Source organism: Urocitellus parryii, chromosome 3 (assembly GCF_045843805.1).
Source record: "Urocitellus parryii isolate mUroPar1 chromosome 3, mUroPar1.hap1, whole genome shotgun sequence".
NCBI classification, from domain to species: domain Eukaryota; kingdom Metazoa; phylum Chordata; class Mammalia; order Rodentia; family Sciuridae; genus Urocitellus; species Urocitellus parryii.
Window position 1 is genome coordinate 22,802,375 of NC_135533.1, and position 22,812 is coordinate 22,825,186.

Below are 22,812 nucleotides of genomic sequence, written 5' to 3' on the forward strand. Positions count from 1 at the left end.
AGGCGTGAGTCAGCATCCCCGGGTCTAATCAACACAGACACTGAGAATATCAAGCTTCTGGGCTGAAAAACTAAGAACTAGCCCCAGACCTGAGTGAAATCACCAAGGTAACATTGCCCTGGAGGCCCCTCGGCCTGATGAAGGAGGCTTTCCTACATGTCATGCGATACGGACAGGGATTAAAATTGACGTTTGACATTATAAAGGGCTGCATATTCAAAACTGTGGCTCGGTTCCATTCAGGTGAAGGCAAAGAATAGGGGATGATCATGAGACTCATATTGAATATTTATTGGCTTATGAGCACACACCAGATGCTGCACAAATCCTAGGCAGAAGGTTGAGATTTACAGACATGTTTGAAAATAGCAAAAACATAAACAAAACAAAACAAAAAAAAGGACAGATGGTACGTGCTGAGGAGATGGAACAAGAGGCATCTGACTGATAAATTCTTGTTCCACATAGGTACTTGTGGTCTAGCATCCACAACAGAAGAAGGCAACTTTAAAGCCCCAAAGTAAAAGAAAACAGGAGAAAGAAACACAGGGTACACCAGAGCACAAACAGGAATGCACTGAGGCCGTGAGATGATCCAGGCCAGAGGAATGATTTAGGACGTGAGGGCTGAGGGCAAGATCTTTGAAGTAAGTTCAAAAGGCAAAGTGGAGATGAGTCCGTTAGGACAGATGGGGATAATTGAGCAATCCTGCAATTTAGTCTGCCACTTCATCCATGATCCTGGGTGAGTGGCACCTACAGTGACACTGATCCCCTTCTGGGATCCCAGTTAAACTGAGTAATAAAGGGAAGAAAGTGATAAGAACTGCAGTATCTGGAAATTCTTAGCCTAGTGACGGGAAGAGAGTCTCTGCTTTGTATTCTGGCCAAATAAGGGGGAGGGGTCAAACCCACAGGATTTGTTGCTCAAAGAAAGATATGTTCCTAAGCTGGGCTTGGTGGTGAGTCCCAGTTACTCATGAGGCTAAGGCAGGACAATCATTTGTGCCTAGAAGCTTAAGGCCAGCCTAAGCAACACAGCAAAACTTTATCTCAAAAATAAAGAAGAAGAAAAGAATGTTCTAGAAGGAGTGAGAGAAATTCAAGGAAGCTCTATGTAAACAAGCATTATTTCCTGCAGCACTCCTGTGGGACACCCACCAGAGTCAGGTCCCCTGGTTTAGGGATGCTCTTTGGCTCTAAAAATGAGGTAGAGATATGCTACCCTGTGTGTGGCCTGATCAATCTGCAGTGTGGAAGGAAGGTACACCAAAGGCTCAACCAAACAGCAGGCCCATGCACAGCAGGTTTGTGGAAGTGCTTCTCACAGGTGCACCACCAGGATGCGTGAATTCCAGAGAGCGGGGCTGCAGAGGGCTGGCCTATGTTTTCTACCAAGCCAAAGCGCTCTGACTCACACATGAAGGAATGAGCTCTTTAAGAGTGGCCTCAGTTGATGTGCTTATGGGGACAAATAAATGTAGACAGAGGGGGCTCCTTGTCTAGTAGAGGTTGTCCCGCACGTGCTCCATGATGGTCTTCAGCCCCAGCCAGGTCTCCTCTGCGGTGGGGATGATCTGGTTGGCTGGAAGAAGGAAGCCATAATGTCCTGTATCTCTCAACTCAAATGTGAATGCATACTTGATGCCATTGTCATATGCCCAGTCGATGCTGCTCCCACTAGCTGGATCTGTAAGTCCAAAGAACAAACACTAGTGAAACCCAGTTTCCTTCAGGATTCCAGAGGAGAGGGCCAGAAGTTCTGCCTGCCTAGAGTTCTTTAGGGACCCAGAGTTCTTTCTGCAAGTCATCAGGCCTCTGACACATAAACTCTGACTCCATCCATAGATCTTAGGATGTCCTGTATCGTGAGGTTCTACAATAATCTCAAATCAAGAGATAGGAAATCCTTACACCCACCCTGTCACTAACTCACTGTGTCCAGCACTGCAGGTCACTCAAAACCAGTCTTTACAGAGATGGGTGGAGTCAGCAGCATCCAAGGGAGCCCTAACAACCCTGGTCTCCTGGAATTGTGTCCTCTCTCTTACACAGAATAGGGCTGGCTTCACTTGTGTCACTAACAGTATATTGCAAAAACAAAGCTGCCATGAAAGATACTGCAGCTTGTCCTTGTCCTCTCTTGGGTCCCTTTCTCTGGGGGAAGCCAGAGCTATAATGTAACAAGCCTGATCAAGAGCTTAAAGTGGTAAAGAACTGCAAACTCCTAGCAATACTCAGCACTAACTCACCAGGCACCCAAGTGAGTCACCCTATAAGCAGATCCTCCGGCCTTATCAAGACTAGTTAACTGCTGCCCTGGAAGATATCTTGACCCATCTAAGACCCTGATCCAGAACCACCCAGCTAAGCTATTCTTGAATTCCTGACCCATAGAAACAGTGTAAGAAAATAAATGTTTATTGTGTTAAGCTGCTAAGTTTTATGGTTCTTTTAATACAGCGAGAGATAACTGATATGCAAAGAGGAAGCACATTCCTTAGGGTTTCCCTTTGCCAAAAAGCTTGAGAGATACAGGAGGCCTGTTTTTCTGCTTCTTCCCAGACTGTACCAAAGCAGAAATCAGCTAAAAGTCCAAAAGAGAAATTATCTTGAATAATAAAATAATGATGTCAATAGCAGCTATTATCTCTTCAGCATGAGCCAGTCATTATGTTGGAAACTTGACAGTTATGATCTTGCAATCTTCCAAAACCAGTGAGGTAGGTATTACTGTCCTTGTTTTACAGATGAGGGAATCCAGACTCAGACAGGGTAATTCATCTAAGAAAGTACAGATGCAAAATGGCAGCTCTGGAATTTAAGCCCAGGTCCATCTGATGATAAAACCCATGCTTTCTTCAACCTACTTGAGGTTCATCTGCTTTATTAACACGTCTGATAAATGAAAATATGGGCTGGGCTTGGTGGCGCACACCTGTAATCCTAGCAGCTTTGGAGGCTGAGGCAGGAGAATCACAACTTCAGAGACAGCCTCAGCAAAAGCAAGGTACTAAACAACTTAGTGATACCCTGTATCTAAATAAAATACAAAAAAGGGGTGGGGATGTGGCTCAGGGGTCAAGTGCCCCTGAGTTCAATCCCTAGTACCAGAAAAAAAAAAAAAAAGAAAGAAACAGAAAGAAAATATGGTTCTTTTACCTTCCTGTTATTTCTGTGAGTTGTTTCTCATGGTGGTATGGTATGTGCAATGTTTCTAGAGACACTGCCCGCACTGACAAGACACGTTCCCTAAGGGTATGAACAGGCTCCGCTCTGCTCTCAGAAATCCTTCCGTGTTTCCCATGGATTTTCTACCCTGAGAAAATGCTTCAGCAAAAATAGATGATGGTACCAGAAGCTTCTAAGGGTTCTTTATATGGAAAGCTCAAGTATTTCATAGCACATTTAAGACTTTGGAAGGAGGCAGAAAAGCATCTGCTCAGAGGTCAAAGTGATCAAATTCACGAGCTTCACTTTATTCCCTGCTCAACATTCAGCTACTCTCTCATTTTTTCCTGACACACACGGGAACCTACTACTAACATTGCAGTTTTCAATTAATAATTAAAGATTATTCCCTAATAACACACATAGAGCCACGTCTTTCATTTAAGGCAGCATAGTATTTCATCATATGGATATACCAAATGTGTTTTTAATCCAACATGCTCCTGATGGACATTTGAGATGTTTACTAGCAATTTGTGATGGTAAGTAATGCTGTCATAAACATCCTTAACATCTATGAATTTCCCATGAATCAGATGAGCCCAAAGAACTTGCTTTTAAGCCCTTAGTAGATCAGAAGAAGTGAAGAAAAAGACTGTTGGAGGCAGTTGGCCAGAAAGCAGTGCAAGCCAGAGAGGAGGAAGGAGACTAAAAACTCTAAAAAGCACATGCAAGAATTAGACGACAAGCCAGGCTGGGGCTGGAGCTCAGAGGCAGAGCGCTTTCCTAGCATGTGTGAGGCACTAGGTTCGATCCTTAGCACCACATGAAAAACTAAACAAATAAAGGCAGGCTGTCCATCTACAACTATGAAAAAAAGAAAGAATTAGGCAAGCCAAACAGGCAGGGGCAAACTATCGAGGGATTCTACATCCCAATATGGCACAGTAGATCTACAGATCGTAAGAACTAATGTTCAGGAAACCATTCAATCATGAAGAAAGGGGCTTAGGTCTCACTTCCACATGCTTAGTTTAAGTAGGCAAGAAAGTATGAAGTCGATTTTAGAATTATTTTTATTTAAAAATGGTTGATCTAAGAAAAGGTCTGGCACTTGAAGAAATTAACACCAACTGTTTATGTAGTACATGCTAGAACCCTTGGGGTTAGAGTGTTATTATACAAAAATTGATTGCTTTTTGGAAAGCAAGGAGGGCAGAGAAAGCCCACGAAGAACACAGAAGATGGGCTCTTGAAAGAGGTAGGAAATGTTACGGCCCCTGGAGATGCTCAGGAGAACCTTCCTCCTCTTCTGTTGGAGGCATCTGGTAAATCTCCCTAGGCCCGGGGAACTGCTCAAGCTGGGGAAAAGTATGTGTTTGATGTGGGAGGACAAGGCCATAATTTAAAACGGTGTCTGACTCAAAAACCAGAACCCTGTTGACCTACAAAGCTCTTTTGAGAAGACCTCTTCATCAGGCTGCTAGCAAATCTCCTGTAAGTCTCTTTAGTCCCTGGCTCAGTTCTGACTAATTAAGCAGAGGGTGAAGAAAGTCTCCCAGATGTGTACTCTGAAGAGTTCCCATTTAACAACACTAATAACAATAAACCATGAATAATTAATGGATTGTTGCTGCAATTAGCAACATAAATACCAGCCTCCTGCTAACTGCTTCATGCTGCTTGTGGCATATGAAATAGAGACTAGGGTGCTTAGATGGCAGTCCAGAGGAGGGCCTGGGGGAAGGATGGAGCACTTCGCAGAAAAGGAGTTCTGAAGGGAAGCCAGGAGAGTGGATTGGGTAAGGTAGGACAGCGAGTTCCACACCCAAAGAGGAAAACAAATATACCAGCAAGGGTTTGGGCGCTCTGAAGGGCACCAACGGTTAGAACACTATATACAGAGAAGGCACTAGAGGGGACAAAGGGGACACTACCTTCAAAGGGATTCGAGTTGTGCTTCCCCTATTTATGTTCACATTTATGTTTTCCATTTGCAGCTGGGATCTTGGACTATGATTTTTTTTCAACAGGAACATTTGAAAACAGACTCACAGAAAAAGGGAAAAGATAGATTCTCCACAGGAGTTGTTGAATGTATTGCCCACAGGAAACATTTTAACAGAAACCAGACAAGGGTATTTCTTCAAAATGAGGCTATAGATAATGAACCTCAACACCAGGTTTGGGGCCTCAATAGGTTTTTCTGTTGTTGTTGTTGTTTATTTGTTTGTTTTGGCTAGATGATAAGCATTGTTGGGAGGACCACCTATAGATCATTTCTAATAAGGTGAGGGGGTCTCCCCCACAACACTATCAGGACCACCATCCGTCTGCCCACGTAAAGGTGGGTTTCATTTGAAAATGGACGGATGGACTTGAAGAATTTTTGGCCAACAGTGTGAAGATGAGGAATGCAGATTCTATCAGCCAACAGGACCTAACTCATCAAGGGCACATGATAAATAGCTGAGCATGTTGAAGGCAGCTGCCCACAACCACCATCACACGGGCTTGACAGAAAGCCATTCTATCTCTAACCACAAAAACAGTCGGCCACACAAGGCAGGCCCACTGGCAGCTCCCGCCACTCCATTCCCAGTTCTTCTCAGAGCACTTTCGGAATAATGCATCCACACAGCCAGTACTCACACACGGTGGTGCAGGTTGGGCCCACTTGGTACTTAGTGCCCGAAAGGGAAGCCAGAGCTGCAGCGGCATGCCTCGCCACGTCGTCCTGGGAAAGGAATAGCAAAGTGAAGAAGAGTGAATCCTGAGGCCCACGATTGCCCAGCTGTCCTGCACTGGATGGTCTGGGAGAGTCTCGGCCCTCCCCCAATCTCCCCTTCCGGTCTTTTCTTTGTTACTTAAATAGACCCAAGATTGGACTGTCAACTGAGGGAAGAGACTGGATTCCCCCAATCTTTCTCCACCACATCCCCAGTTCTTCCATCCAGTCTGGGAAAGGAGGTAAAGAAAGATGGAGGTGGAAGAAGATCAATAATAACTCTAAAAGCGTGGAAAACTGGAAAGCTGCATTCAGGCTCTCCAGAGGCCTGGCAAGCTGCTCAGCCCCTGGTGAGAACCCAGTAAAGGTACTGAGGAACAAGAATGCCAAGCGCGTTTCAAGAGAAAATCCCTGAAGAACTGGATGCTCTAGAGTGGAAGTGGAGAAAGGGCTGCCATATATAAAGAGGACCTGGGATAATTCATGCCTGACCATGAGCCTGGGTCCTCAGCCTGGAGGCTAGTGACCTGGGCAGAGGGGTGTGCTCAATCAGACCAGACCAAAGGCTGTGTGGCCCTGCTCCTCCACTCCATCCCAAAATGTCCTCCCCCATTCTAGGGTGAATCACTGGGGGGCACAGAGCACCACTAGCTGTGATCTACACCCTCCTTCACTTCTTCATTGACTACAGTGAGGGGCCTCTCCCCCTTGCACACCATAATGGCAACCACAGTGCATGGCAGGCACTGGGTATGACACCCTCCAGTCAGAAAAACAAGCAAGAAGGTAAGGCAGACTCCAGCGCAGTTCTTGGAGCTCACAGCAGGCCTAGAAGTAAGAGGCACGTTCTCCTGTCCCCAGTAGGTCTGATGGTACACCCCACAGGGCAGGAGAGAAGTCTAAGCTCTTAATGAAACCACCCAGGCTCCTGGACTTTCCTCTGAAGCTGTAGATCAGTCACCTTGGCAGCACCCAAAGGGTCAAGCAGGCCCAGGGCTGGGTGGAAAGCCGCTGTCACTCACCAGCTCCTCAGCATCTGGGGCCTTCTTGACAGTGTATCCATAGGGATACATCAGCAGCTGTGAGTAGCTGTGCAGGTCGATGAAGCATTTGAAATTTCCATGCTTTTGAATGAAATCTACCACCGATTTCACCTCCACTTCAGAATTGGCATGGGGGCCGTGGTACACTTCAGAGCAAGGGTTATCACTGGCTCCCTCTCCTGTTGGGGGACAGCCAACCAGAAATAGTAATCCATAGGCCACGAAAATAGAAATGAGGGCACTAAACCCCAAGGAGGGGTGGGAGGTATTGGCAATGGGCAGGCCATTGCCAGATGCCCTAAAGAACCAGTCCATAGTATGTGCAGACTGCCAAGGGGGAGGCCAGGGAGGGCAGTGGTGGGTATTAGATCTCCCACGGCTGAGGAAAATTGTTGGGACTTCTTTAAATGGATACAGTTGACCTTATATTGCGCCAATAGCAGTTGTCATAAATAATTAATATCATGCTTGAGAATGAGTGGTAATTAATAAGTATTCTAGATAATTAATATGAATACCAATAAATAATGAAAATGACTCCATTTATTCTAGTGTCAACTTATTCTCTTGCTTCAGATCTTAATAGCCAACTGCTGCCAAAAATAATCTATTGTTGTGGCTAAAATCTCTTGGTTATTTGACAGGTACTTAGAAATATTGCCTTCTGTATTGCTTCCCAACATAGCTCCCTGAGGTATCTGGTGATTGTGCGTGCGTGCGTGTATGAGCGTGTGTGTGTGTGTGTAACCACCCCAGTTATGGGAATATCTGGCTTCACTTTGATGCCTTCAGTTCCCGGATTGGTATCAGCTCCTTTCACTTTTCCCTAGTGATTTTTGTGGTTATTTCTGTGCAAGTAAATGAAGTCCATTAAAAACACAACATCAGGACTGGAGTTGTACCTCAGTGGTAGAGCACTTGCCTAGCATGTATGAGGCACTGGGTTTGATCCTCAGTACCACATAAAAATTTAAAAAGTAAAATAAAGATATTGTATCCATCTACAACTAAAAAATATTTTTAAAAATCGGTGTAGCTGTGAAATAGTATAAGATAACTAATTGGATTTGGAATTGGAAGGTGAGCTTAGATCCTAATTTTTTGTTTTTGAAGTTGTTCATGGACATAATGCCTTTATTTTGTTATGTGGTGCTAAAGATCGGACGCAGTGCCTCACACATGCTAGGTAAGCGCTCTGCCACTGAGTTACAGCCCTAAGATCCTAATTTTTATCAGCCATAGAATCTTGAGATTATCTCTGAGCTTCCATTGTCTTATTTCAGATAATAAAGTCTACCCACTAAGTTAAAAACAAGATATATGTGAGAGTACTTGGCACATATTTGATATTTTGTAGAGGATGGTTTTTAAAAATCTGGAACTCAGAACCCAGGTTACCTAATTCCCATACTCTCTCTCAATAGCATGCTGCTGAGGTTCATATTACATGTTAAGAATAACTGCTGGAATTTAATTTTCACAACATGATCTTGCCTATTAGAGTAACAGTGCTAATTGCTCCCTTGGATTCATACATCTAATATGAGAGTAGTTTTTAAATATCAGAATGTCAGTGTAGGGCCTGGAGCTGTAGCTGGTGGTAAAGCACTGCTTACCATACACAGGCCCTGGGTTCATCCCCAGCACACGAAAAAATTTAAAAATAAAAAAATTAGCATAATTATAATAACAATGCAAAGATACTCTGTCCCACTGTCCTCCCAGGAAGACAAAATGTATTCAATCATTCCTTTTCAAAATTACAATAAAATCTTTAAAACAAAACAAATAGAATATATCCACCTAGAGACCCTCAAAGAGGCTGTTAAGTCTGTCAGTGAATGGAACGATGGAACCAGAGTGGAATAGGCTCCCTCAACACCAGCTCAGAATCCCCGTGAACAGGCTCGTCCCGTGGCCGTGGGATCTGAAACTGTTCCCCCACCTACCTGCAAAACTCACATTCCAGTTTCGATTTGGATCAGTGCCAACACAGCGGCTTCCAGGATTCAGGGACCGCGTCTTCCTCCATAATCGGTTCTGAAAAAGCCACCCAACACCCAGAGGTAGGTCAATCTACAGAAGCAGTGAAAGGCTTCTGGGAGACTAATATGGAGATGACCACAGCAGATGGGATGAGCTGCTTGCAGCTGGACCTGGGGGAGCTCCAGTCCTCGCTATGGGGCAGTTTGCTCTCATCCCCTCCGACAGGAGGAGTTTGTACTTCTGGCTTTAAGAAAGGAATGCTCCTCAAAATCCCCTGATAAGAATTTTATATGCAAGAACCAAGTTGATGCCATCTGAGTGCCCTGAATAATTATTGGCTTCAGTAGACATGGGATGCACGGCCATTACGTGCCTTGATGATCACCTATGCCTATTTTATTTTTGCTTTAAGAATCCACCTGAATCTAGTCAAGCTCTGGGTTGGGGAATAAGGGAGTAAATTAAATGGCACAACAAAGAAGCCATCAGCCAAATTCAGAATGTGAGACATTATACAGGAAATTACTTGGTTTCTCCAACAAATGAATGACATTTTAAAAGGATGAGTGAGGGTGCTGATATAGTATAATGGGAACTGCAGCGACATGTAGATGCAACGTGCAGACCTTGTTGGATCCTGACTTCAACAAATTGACTCCTAAGAGACACTTTAAAGATAATTGGGGGTGTTAGATGATATTAAAGAACTTCCATTAATTTTTTAAAGGTGACAGTGGTGTAGTGGGTTTGGGGCTTTTATTATTATTATCATCATCATCTAGAGATGCACACTAAAGTAGTTTTGGGTAAAATAACATGATATCTGGGATTTGCTTCAAATTACATCAAGAAAAAAATTGTAAGGGAGAAAAAAAGATGAATAAAAGATTGAGAAAATGTTGATAATAGATCAAGGCTCATAATAGGGAGTTCCTTAAACTATTCTCTCTTTAAAAAATATATATTCCCTGGTGATTCTCGGCTCCGAGAATGACTAGAAGATGAATTCCCAAGGAAGCTCATAATACGCGCATTAGTAGAAGTGCTCTCTAAGAGTATTGGCAAAGCTAGGAACTCATTTCACTAAGTTTCACTCCAAGTTCAGCCCATTCGGGGTTACTCACTCGAGTGTGTGTATATACATATCCATCAGGATTGGCCACAGGCAACAAGAAAATATCCGCTTTCTCCAAGATGGAGGTCACAGCTGGGTCCCTCCCATAATCAGACACAATCTAAGCAGAGACAAGGTGTTTGTCAGCTATACCTCAGCAGGCTGGATTACTAAGGTCCAATAGGTTATGTTCCTTAGAGGCCCAGTGCCCCACCAAGAATGGATGCTTCTAGAACAGTGTCCACCCTCAAGGCTTCTTTGGTGCCTCCATGGGCATGGCTGTCTGTAAAAGCCCTCCGAGCTCCTCAAGACCTGGGGACATGGCTGCATGACCACATCAACTGCAGTGAATCCTGGGGTGCTCGCTTTGTTCATTCCCTCCGAGAGTGAGGGGGGGTCACACCATATCTTAAGAATTTGAGCCCCCATCGAAGGAGTAGGGAAGATATGACCTTCACATCCAGGCTTAAAACACTGTTCCCTACCCACACAAGCTTAAAACAGACTTCCTGGATGGATCTGGAGGCAGCTTGAAGTCCCTCCTAAGGGCTGTGCGACTTGGAGGGGCCGAAGGCAGAGTTCATTTGACTAGTGCTGAGTGTTTCTGTGCTCCCCTCGCAGGGCTACAGAGGATCAGAATCCCAGGCACACTCGTGGCTTATCGACTTGCTCCCCACCATTTTGTCACTTAGCCAAACTGGGCCGATAAAGTGGTTTTAACCATTTACTTCTCCAATCTGAAAAGTCCCCAGCCTACTGGGGTGTACAGAGCACCTTCCTATCTCATCCCCAGGGCCCAGCTATGTGAGATGCTGCAGGGGCCCCTGGGGCCCACCAGAATCCTTGGCTAATACCAGGCGACATGACCTTCCTCGCCGTCCAGATGGCAGTGGCCTGTGAGATCCACTCGCGGGAATGGATGCCTGCATTGAGCCAAATGGCCGGCCGCTGCTCGCCTCCTGTGCTGAACTGCAGAAGGGAAAAGAGGCCAGAAAATGACCCGCCTGCCCGCGTCTCCGCGTCTCCACTCACCTCTCCTCTCCCCAGCTCGCTCCTATTCATTTAATTCATTTAAGATAATTCAGAGACCAAATGTTCCTGAGGGCACCGTCTATTTATTGGGCTTATCCGTGACCAGGGAGCTTAATTGGTTGGCTGCAGCTCCGGGCAACCTGAACCTCTCCAGTGTTGGGAGCAAATGGAAAAGAGAAACAATTGTTATTGTGGATTAGAATGCTGGTGCGATTAGAGATAATAGTATGTCTCTTGAAAGACCTCAAATGGTATCCCAACAGAGAGAGACACAAGGGTGCATGAACCAGGCTGTTTTGCTGATGCAATAAATGAATTCGGTTTTAAATTAGGAAGAAGAGGGCTTCACTATGGCTCTTTGTAAATGACAGTAATGAATTCTGGCTCCTGCCTTTTCCATAGTGTTGGGGCCCTGTGGGTTGGAGCTTGGTGCTAACGAAGCCAGGGTCTCCATCAGACCAGGCAAATAATCTAATTGTAATTATCTTAAAGAAACCAGCTCAGTGGCAGGTCTCCCTTCCCACTGATAGATAGCTTGCTAAAAACCTGGGTTCTTTGGGCTTATATGAAGCTAAGGGTTTGGCAAATTCTGAGCACCATCAGTTGTTCCATGGTTTATATGCCCAAATTCCTTTTTATTCATTCAATTGGATTATTTCTGTAATTTATGTCATTGTCATAGTGCTCTACCTCCTTTGCCAATGCAGACCTGTATCTGTTAGAAATATCTGGAAACTAGGCTTCGTGCAGCCAAGGATCAGAGTCTGGGCTTAAAATTATACCCACCCTAAAATTAGCTTCCTAGGTTGCTTTTCCAATAAGTAGCCCTAAAAGCAGACTAGAACTCGTAGGTCCAAACCAACTTATCTTGCTGTTTACAGAAGGTGGGGTTGAAGGCAAAGCTGTGGCCCTTCTGGGAGCTTTCTGGAATGCTAACCTCTCCCCTTTGACTCTTTCAGTCAAAACTTGGCACTTGAGCCCCCATCGAAGGAGTAGGGAAGCTATGACCTCCACATCCAGGCTTAAAACACTGGATGTGCTCTTTCTACCTGCCCCACATTAGACAAAAACATGACTCTGTCAGATCAAATTCTAGCCAGAGCAGGCTCCCAGCCTCACTGTCCTCCCTGAAATCAAGGTCTAAAGAGCTGCCTCTCTCCGAGGAGGACATGAGGAGCCAGCCGGGACCCTTTGAAGGGCACAGGGGCCTCACCTTCAGGACATACATCGGCCGGTTTTCAAATGACTGTCCAATCTTCACCCTGCTTGCCACGTCAGGGAAATCTGTGGCAATGTTGTCCATCTCTTGGTAAATCTGCAGTGTAGAAAAAGTGCACCCAAGGGCATTTTTTAGAATTTGTTTAGCTGTCAGAGAACAAATCTGTCAACTTTATCTTATCAGTCTTCATGATTTTTTCTGAGCTCCTAACCTTAGGGTTGACCATAGTATCCACCGGGAATGCTTATAGAGAGAACTGCCCAAAGAGTCGCTTTCTACAGTTTTCTAGAGAATAACACATTTCATTTGTCCATGAAATTATAGTCCACCCAACTAGAGTGGAGAGGCTTATATTAATAGCTCTTGCTGCAAAGTGTGGCACTCTGTGCCATCTTGGTCTGGAACATCAGAGCAGCCCTGCCTGGTCAAAGTTGTTCACAGCAGACCTCCCCAAACACGCGATCACTTTCTCTACCAACAACAACAACAACAACAACAAAAAAAGCAATTTAGCATGCACCGTTTCCATATATGTACCAGCATAGAAATACATTACATTCATTATTTTTTTTTTAAAGTCACAGAGGTTGTAATAATTTCTCCTTCATCCCAATAGGCCATCTTGCTTACTATACCCTGTGGTATAGGCACCCCACTTTGGAGATGATTTTTCTAAAGATTTCACCAGAGCAAGTGATAGAAAGCTGTAAATAGTGGCTAAGAATACTCCCATATACTTTCAGGGGAGAAAAAAAAATATTTGTTTTAAATAGAGTTGATCCATTTTAGTTTCTTGAATCATTTGAAGGCCAAAAGAAGGAAATATACAAATGTGTTTAGTCAATAAGATTGGAAGAAGGAGATATACATAGGAGGAAAATGTTCAATCGACATTGAATCAAAACAAGCTTACAGGGTTTATGGAGTGGTAGTCAATATAGCAAATTGTGCAGAAGCAAGAAACCGCCCTCCAAACACACAGGCAAGCCAGAAAGTACAGTGAAGGTGATTCACAGCCAGTTGAAACGCTCACAAAGGTGAAATTGTACATGCCAGAAATGAAGAGGGAATTAACTACCAAGGTGGAGGAGAGGAGAGGAGGCTTCAGGTGCTGGGGGGTCACAGCCAACAAGGAAGAGAAGCAGAGGGTTTAGGACCCAGCATGGGGCAAGAAGCTAGGACTTCAAGCTGGAGATTGGCATATCTGATCACCTAAAGGGCTTGGAAACTCTTCCCCCAGAGAGCAGAAGAAAAGCAGGGTGGCAGCCCTAGGCATGAGAGGAAAGAGATTTACCCAAGAAAAGTTACGATAATAAGATGTGTCCAGATGTGGGGTCCAAATTCATGCAGCCAGCCACTGCCACGACATACACACAGGATCTGGAACCAGAAAGCCTGGCAGAGACAAAAGTGAAATTCCACCAGAGACCTAAGAAAGCCTAAGTGGTTGTAGGATGTGAGCTTTGCAAAGATGTTTTTTGAAAGAATTGAAACAGGAAGGCTATGGCAAACCTATCCGCAGCAAAAGGCCTCCCAGGGAGCGAGCAATAGCTTAAAGTCAGACTGCAGGGCACCTAAAGCTAGAGAAACCAGAGGCAAAGTGGTTTGAGAAAGTGGAGCCTAGGCCTCCAGCAAGTGAGGGGATGGCCCCTCTGGATCCCTGGATGACATTTGCAACTGGTTAACGGGGCTAGAGAGGGCCCCACGTTAATGAGGCTAACGTCATGGGTTTGATCCCTGTGTGGGCCCTGAGCTCCACTTTTGTCCATGGCCTGAGACTGAACTCCTAACTTTATCCAGCTGTTTTGCAGATGTATGTCATTGGTCACAAGAGGGATCAAGGGGCAGTGTGGTTGGAATATACACAATAAACAAAGCTACTGACAATCATGGGAAAGAAGTGGAAATAGTTGGTCAACCTTTGAAATAATCCCTCATCTAGAAAAAAAACAACTTAAAGTATTTGTCTCATGGAAAGCATGCAGGAACACCAGGTTTGCACGTAAAGAATGACCCTTATTAGGGTGGATGAGGGAGAATACCGGTTTAGATTTGGGGTGTGTTCCTAGCAGAGTTTGCAGACTAATGAAGGAGATACCGGGGGACATAAAAGAACTACACCATTTGTTCAGTTCCATTCCATAGTCCCTCTTGATTTCTCAAGTTCCAATATCATATGAAATTATCCTGCTCCAAGTTTTTCATTTGAAAGTTTGGCTTACCTTGAAAGTCAGACATCTATATAAAGTGGTTTCTAACTAAACACAGCACCAAAATGCATTATGGAACAAATATACATTATAAGTAGTCATGATGAATGAGTGGAAATATTTGGTTAACCTTGGAAATAACCACTTGTCTACTTGACTGGAATAAGTAACATTTTATTCTGGGTGAGGGATTATGGTGGGGGAGTAGGAGGTTGAATTACAAGGACTGGAAATGATTGCAATTATTTCATAGTTTTCTATAAGTGGTTGCTTAAGAAAAGAAGGATGTATGTGGAAAATAAGGTCCACTTTGTATTTCACCAGGTTCTTCAGTGTTGGTAGGAGTTAAACAGCCCAAAGATTGGAAAGGAATTAAAGTATACAAGGACTGGAAATGAAAGCCCCTCCATGAAGTGATATTGTGATGAAGACTAATACCTACTGGAAATTAGAAAAGTTACAAAATTCAGGCAACAGAAGATCTTGGCCTTAAACCTGCTCTGAAATACTTACAGCTTCCAGAGTATGGTAAGCCCCATAGTTGAAGGCATTATTGCTCCGCTCTTGCCCTTCGTTATATTGCATTTCTTCATCTTCATTATCTAAAAGGGCCTGAAAACAGACACAGCAAAATGGTGAAGTCATCCACGGGAGGCAGATCGTGTTTTTCCTGCCATATCTTGGTACAGAGGCTGGCCAAGATGATGGCTCCTTCCACACATCAAGCAGCACAAATGTCAAGGTTTAAATAGGGATCGCATAGCTTAAATTATACAAAGTAAGGATTAAAGCACAGGGAAGTGTAAGTTCAAGCTGCCTACTTCTTAAAGAACTTGCATTCCTCATCACTACATAACGTGGTAATGCCAAATTTCTAAGGAGTTTAAATAAATTCTGAGAAAGTAGGAAGGACAACAGAATGACCAGTGCTCATTTTCACCTAAGATCTTCATTCTCTAATGTCCTTGGTTCACTTGAAACATTTCAATATACAAAAATACCACAACATCAATGCCAGGAGAAAAGCCATCAGCGTGTGTACGTACACTGGTCATCGTGATGAGTGTGGTAAGATTTTGAAAAATGAACTATCATGCCCTTTAACCAAAAGTAAAAAAAAAGTTGGGGGGGGTCAGATTTCTTTCAAATATCTATAAAACTTTACTTCTCGGTGTCCAATTTAAGTCACCCCATTGAAAACCCACTTACTCCCTGGAAGCAACATATGTGCTACTGGGTTATTCTCTAGTATGAAATCTCTAGACATCAGCCTGCATCTGGTATCCAGTGCCTCTGAAATGCACAGCTTGGGAAACCATTCAGAAACAAAGAAATTCTTATAACCACTCATACTTTGAAGGTTCCTGGCAGATGTCTGTGACATGTGAGGATGATTAATAAGCTCACAGCTGCTCACGCCATCAGGAAACTCCCGGGCCAAATCACCAATTAGTCCATAACCCACCTCGGTGAAGGAGAGAGCAGGAGCCAGACACAGTCCTGCTGTTCAACACAGGTCGTGGGGCTGCATGGTGATGTTCCCTCCACTGGGGACTACTGGGGACATTCTTGCTTTCTCACAAGGGCACTTCTTATGACTGGTCTCCAATATCCCCCACACCCCACCTTGGCTCCTAACTTCAAATAAGAAAAGGGAGAGGGGCTTATTACTTACTGTGATGTGCCAGATACTGTCAGACACTTTGCATACATTTAACTAAAGAATCTTTCCAATAAACTTCATGAAGTTAAGCGTCATTATTACCATTTTACTGATGAGGAAATGGAGGCTTGAGAGCATAAACACTTGTTCAAAGACACAGCACTATCAAAATTGGAATCTGGGGCCAGATCTCTCTGTTTCCCTGTCTACCACAATGCTGTTCCTCTAACAGGTCACTGCAATTTACTTCCATTTATCTCAGTTTCATCATCTTTGAAATGATAAAGGATGACACAAGACCTTGAAATCTCTCAGATCCATTCTGGACTGGCCGTTTGGTCCTATGCAAGACCAGTGAGAGGCCATGGCCTACCCACCTGCAGGTCATCAATTGTCACTGAGTACTCCAAGCCTTGGGACTTCAGGAAGGATTTGACTGGCTGCAGACTGATAGACGGAACCAGGACATCCACAGGCCGGCCCAAGGCAGAGGGAGAACTCCAAAAGTTGAGCTGAAGAGAACAGAAATAAAACCAGATTCAAGGACAGTTCAAGTAAAACACACAATAAGTTCATTCTTCTAGAACCCGTGGAAGGTAATCCCCGAGGGGCAGAGTTCTGCCCAAGGGCAAACATCACCCACATCACAACTGTATCAAATCAGACCACCCAGCGAACAGGACCTGGCAGAGTCCAAGAGATGGTAAGTCAATGGCGGCGAGGAGGAGGGAGCCCACGACTCAGGCCTCCTATTTTCCGGGACCACCCTGCTCTCACCTATAGCTCGTCTTACCTTTCAACTCTCTTGATTGTCTAAATGGCCTGTCTACTAATACAAGGTTATACGCGGAGAATCTTCCAGAATAAAAATAACATTGCCAGTAGTACAAGATTCCTCTCCCACCAAAGTTAAAACACTCACTCAGGGGGACTAAGAAGCAGCACATACCTTAAAGTTGTCCGAATTCACTAGTCGAGTCAGTTTGCTGACCTCGTCTCCATTTCTGACATTAATCCTAAAAACTTGGTCCCTGGAGAAAGAGGGGGGGGGGAAGCCAAAGATAATGGGGAGCTTTCAACTGGCAAATAAACCCCAGCCCACTATCCCAGACAGAACTGGGCTGAATGAGAGGAAATGGTCTAGTCTTTGGTTATAATGTATAGCCATTAAAAATAAGACTACGTGGCAGATATAAAAAAGTGCTTATGGTATAACTTGAAGGGAAATATTAAGTGAAAGAGCAGGACACAAAATTGTATGTATGCCATGATTACAAGTATGGAAAAAGCAGATGCACTGGAAGAAAAACAGACAACGGAAATATCCCAAATGCTGACAGCGCTCAAGTTCGGGTCGTGGGATTATGGATGACTTACTTTTTTTTCCCTTGTATCTGTTTTCTGTAATGTGGTCATATTACTTTATAATGAAAAACATATATATTTTTACAGAAAGGAATGTTCCTGAGTTACAATGCAAAGCTAACTCAAGACATAAAGAAGCACTTCTTCACTGTCAGGGTGAGGGCTGAAACCCTGGTGGAACCTTCAGACTGGGAAGAGCTGGACGAGGGAGCAGAACCTCCATCCTGGGAGGCTGGGCTGCAGTCCTCTTAGAGAAGAGGGGAGAGAGGCTGGGTGCTGGGCCATCCCCTCCATCCCAGAGTCCCCCACACACATGCTTCACAATGGAACTGAATACAGCCCCAGGTGTGAGGCTGAACTTGGGACTGCTGCCGCCCACAGGGTCGGAGAGGGTCTAAAAGGGCCTGCCAGTCACAGCCCCCTTTGTCATTTGTCCTGCACTTATTTCGTACAGGTTATTTAGCTTCCGCAGCAGCAGGGCGGGAGAAGAGGCCCCAAAGTCCTGCGTGGGAGGGAGAAGGCTGGGGCTGAAAAGCTGCCTTTGTGTTCTCCGCCTGCTCCAGGGAGCCAGGGGAGCCATTAGGCCGTTGCTAGGTGACGGACCCAATGAATCCACACTCGATGCTGTCACATGCGTCATCCCTTTGACACTAGTGAATGCGGGAAGAGCGGCTGGAGAGGGCTGTGGGCTGAAGGACCTGTTGACAGAGTAAATGGCTCTGTCACCGGGAGCTAAACGTGCAGCCAGCCTCACGTGGCCACCCCTTACCAGAAAACCAGTTCAGTCCAGATGGACCCTCAGAGTTTTGCATGGTTCTAGAAAGTTCGGGGGGGGGGGGCTCTTCACGGGGGTCTTGGCCAGCCCCAAGGAGTCAAGGCCCACTGCAGGTAGCTAGTTTGGAGAAGATGTCAGTGCCCGGGGCTTTTTTGTTTTCTCTCCCAACCTAGCCAGTCCCCACAGGGTCCTGGAGGGGGGCAGCTAACTGGCTGCTGAGGGCCCTGGTAGAGAAGCCCTGGCTGGGCAGCTGTGTCTGAAGCTGCTATGGCTTGGATATGGTTCAAGGGTGCAAGTGCTCAAAAACTGGTCCCAATTACAGTCCTGTCGTCAGGTAGCAGGAGCTAGCTTTAAGAGGTGGGGCTTACTGGATACCCCAAAGGGATTAATGCTGATCTTACAGAGTTAGTCCCTAAGACAGTAAATTACTATACAATGAGTGAGCCTGTCCTCTAACTCTGGCTTCTTCATGTGACCTCCCTCTCACACATGCTCCAACTATGATGCCATCCACCATGCTATGATGCAGACAGGGGGACCCTACCAGAGACTGAACGAATAAAGTCACCCAATCTGGGATGTTCGGCCTCCAACACTGTGAGCTAAATAAACCTCTTTTCTTTATCCGTTACCCAGCTTTGAGTATTTTGTTATAGCAACAGAAAATGGACTAATACAGAACCCATCAGGTTTGCTAAGAGTTGGACTACAGCCCTGGAAAGATGGAGAGTCAGATCAGCATTTCTCTGACACAGGCAAGAAGCTTTGACGGGGAAAAGGGGAAACAGGTTTAAATCAGAAGGGACTAAGATTAATCTGCTGAACTCATATTCTTTCATAACCTACCTCCAACACTCCAGAAAAAGTGGTGTCTTAAAAGTGAGTATTCTAGAAAGAGCCTGTACATTGACAAAAATCTAGGCATTTATAAAACAACACTGGCTAGAGCAATCACAAAGAAGGAGGGGACAGAGAAGGAATGAGAAGAGAAAACAGAGAGAGACGTAAGAACAAGAACCAAGTCCATAGCCCATTTCGTCATCCTCTCCTCCACCTGTCACTCTCGCCCTAGTATGCCTTTGCACACATTACTCCTCTGCCCACAATCACAGTCCGTTTCCTATCTTTCTGGCAATCTCCTGCCTAGTCTTTAAGACCAGCTCATATTATCCATGAAGCTTTCCCTAACCAGAGGAGGCAAAATTAGGTACAGACTTCAGATAGTGCTAAAAATTGGCAGTAATATTAGGATTTAACATTATCTTTATGAACATCAGTGCATCGATACCTAAAATCAGAGTGTGTGCCGTACAAAGGACAGTCATTCTTGCTCTCATTATCCTTGTCTATGGACAAAGATAATGTTCACTCCAGGTCATGAGAATGCAGATGGTTGAATCCTCTATTACCTGGACGTTCATTCAACCTTGACTGCGAGCTCTTTCTGGAGATGGAAGATTTGCCTGGGAGAGGGGACATGTTGGAGTTTGCAGGTTGCTGTGTCCACTCCTCCTCCATACCGGTGCTCTGATCCCTCTTACAATACCCAGGACCATCCAGCTGCTTCCAATACCAGACTGAGGATGCCCTGCCACTTACTCTCACACTTGTCCCAAGTTCAGGACAGTCAATACAGGCAGTCGAGTGGCTTATTCTTTGTGTATCTCTCATCAATGTCCCTAGCCAGGCTTAGCAGCCACCATCAACAATACAAAGATGATTTCCCAAAACTCTCAAGAGGACCGCGAGCTACTGCTGAAACTACAACCAGTTCTGCAACTACTTCCTGTTCTGTCCCTGCCCATACCTCCCAGCAATCTGGCCATTGTCCCAAACTTAAGATGACCAAAGACCAGGACAGAAGGTACCAGCAGTGCAAGAGAGACTGGTGGGTAGGAGAACCAAGTGAAAGGGAAGAAGATGGGTGGTGGGGAGAAACCATCATCCTCATCCCTAGCAGGCAATCTCCGTCATGCCTTCTAATTACAAATGCTTGAAGACCAGCTTGCCTGTGCTCTAAATGTTCATTGAGCTGGATGACCAGGACGTGTCAATGGACCCTAGGAAGGATTGCTGCTCCTTTTCTGGATTACTTACTATGGAGTGAGACTTTGGCGTTTTAACCAATAGATAACACAATAGTTAAAACCATCTGCAATCAGCTATTGGTTAAAACCATCTGCAATCAGCTCAGGTACATAGCTCTCTCTGGGCAAAACTCCTGCTGTGAGCAGTCTAGGCCCCGCTGTCTTAGCACGGGTGCCCACTGCACCATAAGAAGGAACATATCCGGAGAAATAGAGATTTTCCAGCCACACGAATAGCTGCAGTGGGAACCTGACAGCTCCATGCGTCAGCCCACACAGCAGCAGGTGTAGTAATGACACATCTACTGCTGAGCTGCCTGTGGAAAAATCTCCTTCCCTGGCCACCTGCTACGCCTAACCCTCAAGCTATTTAGCAGTAGAGACACAGGTATCAACAGAGTCATAAAAATTACTCAATCTCATATAAGTAATTGCTTCAATAAACAACCCCAAAGTCTCTTTAACCAGGTAGTATAATAGAAAGTAAACTAATAGTTATAGATAGACCAGAGAGATAGAGGATTCTATTTGGAGATTAACTTATGTTATAGGAAAAAGGGTATGGGTTTTGCATGCCGAGTTCCAGCTCCCCTGCTTACCAGCTAAGTGGCCTTGGGCGGGTTCCTTAACCTTTCTAAGGCTGAGGTTTTTCATGTTTAAATGGAGGAAAATAACACCCCTGCCTGACAGAGTTGTTGCATGATCCAAAAGATAATGTACATGAAAGCTCTTTGGAAATGGCAAAGCTTTATGCAGTAATGAGTTATTATAAGGCAATCTTCTAGCAGGGCCCCACGGCATCTCTTTCATCTCTCCTACCTCCCAGATCTCCTCTCTGCAAACCTCCAAGCATTGTGTGTGGAGCATGTTGAGCATATGTGCACACAAAAACTCACACACATCGTACAGGTGTGGGTCCCTGCATGTCAATTTCCTTAGCTGTGCCAGAAGCACCGGCTCTTCTTTCTTCACTGTAAACAGAGAAGTGAGACCAAAAAGACTAAGACCCAGGTTTTCTCTTTAAGTGTGGTGGAAATCAGAAACAAACAATTTCTGGTCATTCTTTGTAATTAATAGTGTAGGAATGCTGGGTACGGTGGCTCACACCTGTAATCCAATGGCTCAGGAGGCTGAAGCAGGAGGATTGTGAGTTCAAAACTAGCCTCAGCAACTTAGTTCCTGGCTAAAGAACTTAGCCAGACCCTGCCTCAAAATAAAAAAATAAAAGGGCTGGGGATGTTGCTCAGTGGTTAAGCCCCTCTGGTTCAGTTCCTATTCCAGAATGATAATAATACTAATAACAATAACAATAATGGTGTAGGAATAAGAAAATAGGGGATGCCTGAAACTGACCTTACAAATAAGAAGCAGAAAGAAAAGGAATTAGCAGATTAGGGAGCTGGAGAGGGACTGTGGAGCCCAGTAGTTCTGGCCTCAGATTGCCCCAATCCCCAGCCTTTTGAAGTAAATGACAAGCTATTCCTTTTCAATTCCATTTGGCCCTCATATTGCTGAAAAAATATATATATAATAAGAAGTCCAAAAGGAACTTACCCAAAAAATTTTTCTCTGCCACAGATGCTTGACCCAATAAGGGTCACAAAGAACAGTATCCACCTCATGTCCCAAAGTGACAGTCACATAGTAGTTGAGTCAGGCTGTATTTATAAGGAGCCCAGGGCAGACTCACATCCTCAAAAATGCTAATGTGATTCCCAAGCACCCCTGCAACTCTGACTGTGTGGCAGGCGGGTTCCTACCAATGCCTCCTCCATTCCTTTCGAGTGATAAAGGGCAGAGCCTCTTCATTTACAAGGTCAGAAACTTGCTCCACGGGCTGGAAAAGTCTGGGCCAAGGGTGCCATATTGCTCATCGCTTGGCATCTAAAGAGCATTTTTGAGTAAATAGAAAAGTCCCACGGAAGTGGTTAGAATTTATACTGACAGGAGAGTCCAGATGTCAACCTGGATGGAATTGCCTCTAGAGTTAAAAAGTGAAGAAAATCAAGTGACCCAGGCCAGTTCTGAGACCACACTTGACAAGTCCTTTCAGAAAATGTTCACCAGAGAATGTCATAATGAGAAGAGTTCATGGCCTCTTTTATAGACCTGAGGCTGAATTCTTGTGAGTCCCCTGAGAAAATAGAAAGATATGTGGTCGATGCTATAGAAAGGAAGTATTAATCTGAATAAATTATCATTTTCCCTTGGGATCTGAACAACAGGTAAGGTTTGATAAAATTATTAATAATAAAACTTTCTTGGGCTGGGGATGTGGCTCAAGCAGTAGCACGCTTGCCTGGCATGTGCAGCACTGGGTTCTATCCTCAGCACCACATAAAAATAAAATAAAAAGATGTTGTGTCCACTTAAAACTAAAAAAAAATAAAATATTAAAAAATTCTCTCTCTCTCGCTCT

At 44.7% G+C, this 22,812-nt stretch overlaps 1 protein-coding gene across 2 annotated transcripts; it reads right to left on the reverse strand.

The window, feature by feature from the left end:
• Nucleotides 1–1,502: 1,502 nt before the first annotated feature.
• On the reverse strand, nt 1,503–22,015 carry Cpa4 (carboxypeptidase A4). Of its 2 annotated transcripts, XM_026392809.2 has the most exons (11): nt 21,948–22,015; nt 17,116–17,197; nt 16,544–16,678; nt 15,017–15,115; nt 12,288–12,389; nt 10,910–11,011; nt 10,053–10,163; nt 8,892–8,982; nt 6,922–7,121; nt 5,824–5,908; nt 1,503–1,690 (listed from the first exon to the last, which is right to left on the reverse strand). In XM_026392809.2, exons 1-11 carry the CDS (start codon nt 22,013–22,015, stop codon nt 1,503–1,505), a joined length of 1,263 nt encoding a protein of 420 aa, XP_026248594.2. The 2 variants fall into 2 exon arrangements, with proteins under 2 accessions (XP_026248594.2, XP_026248595.2); XM_026392810.2 differs by lacking the exon at nt 15,017–15,115.
• Between the last annotated feature and the right edge of the window lie 797 nt (nt 22,016–22,812).

Excerpts from the sequence above, each read along its gene's own strand:
- Cpa4 (XM_026392809.2), bottom strand. The coding sequence starts at position 22,015 with ATGAGGTGGATACTGTTCTTTGTGACCCTTATTGGGTCAAGCATCTGT. Across the intron at positions 15,116-16,543 it reads TGACAATTGATGACCTGCAG|GCCCTTTTAGATAATGAAGA; the intron begins GTGGGTAGGCCA and ends GTCTGTTTTCAG. Across the intron at positions 7,122-8,891 it reads CTGGAATGTGAGTTTTGCAG|GAGAGGGAGCCAGTGATAAC; the intron begins GTAGGTGGGGGA and ends GTCCCCCAACAG.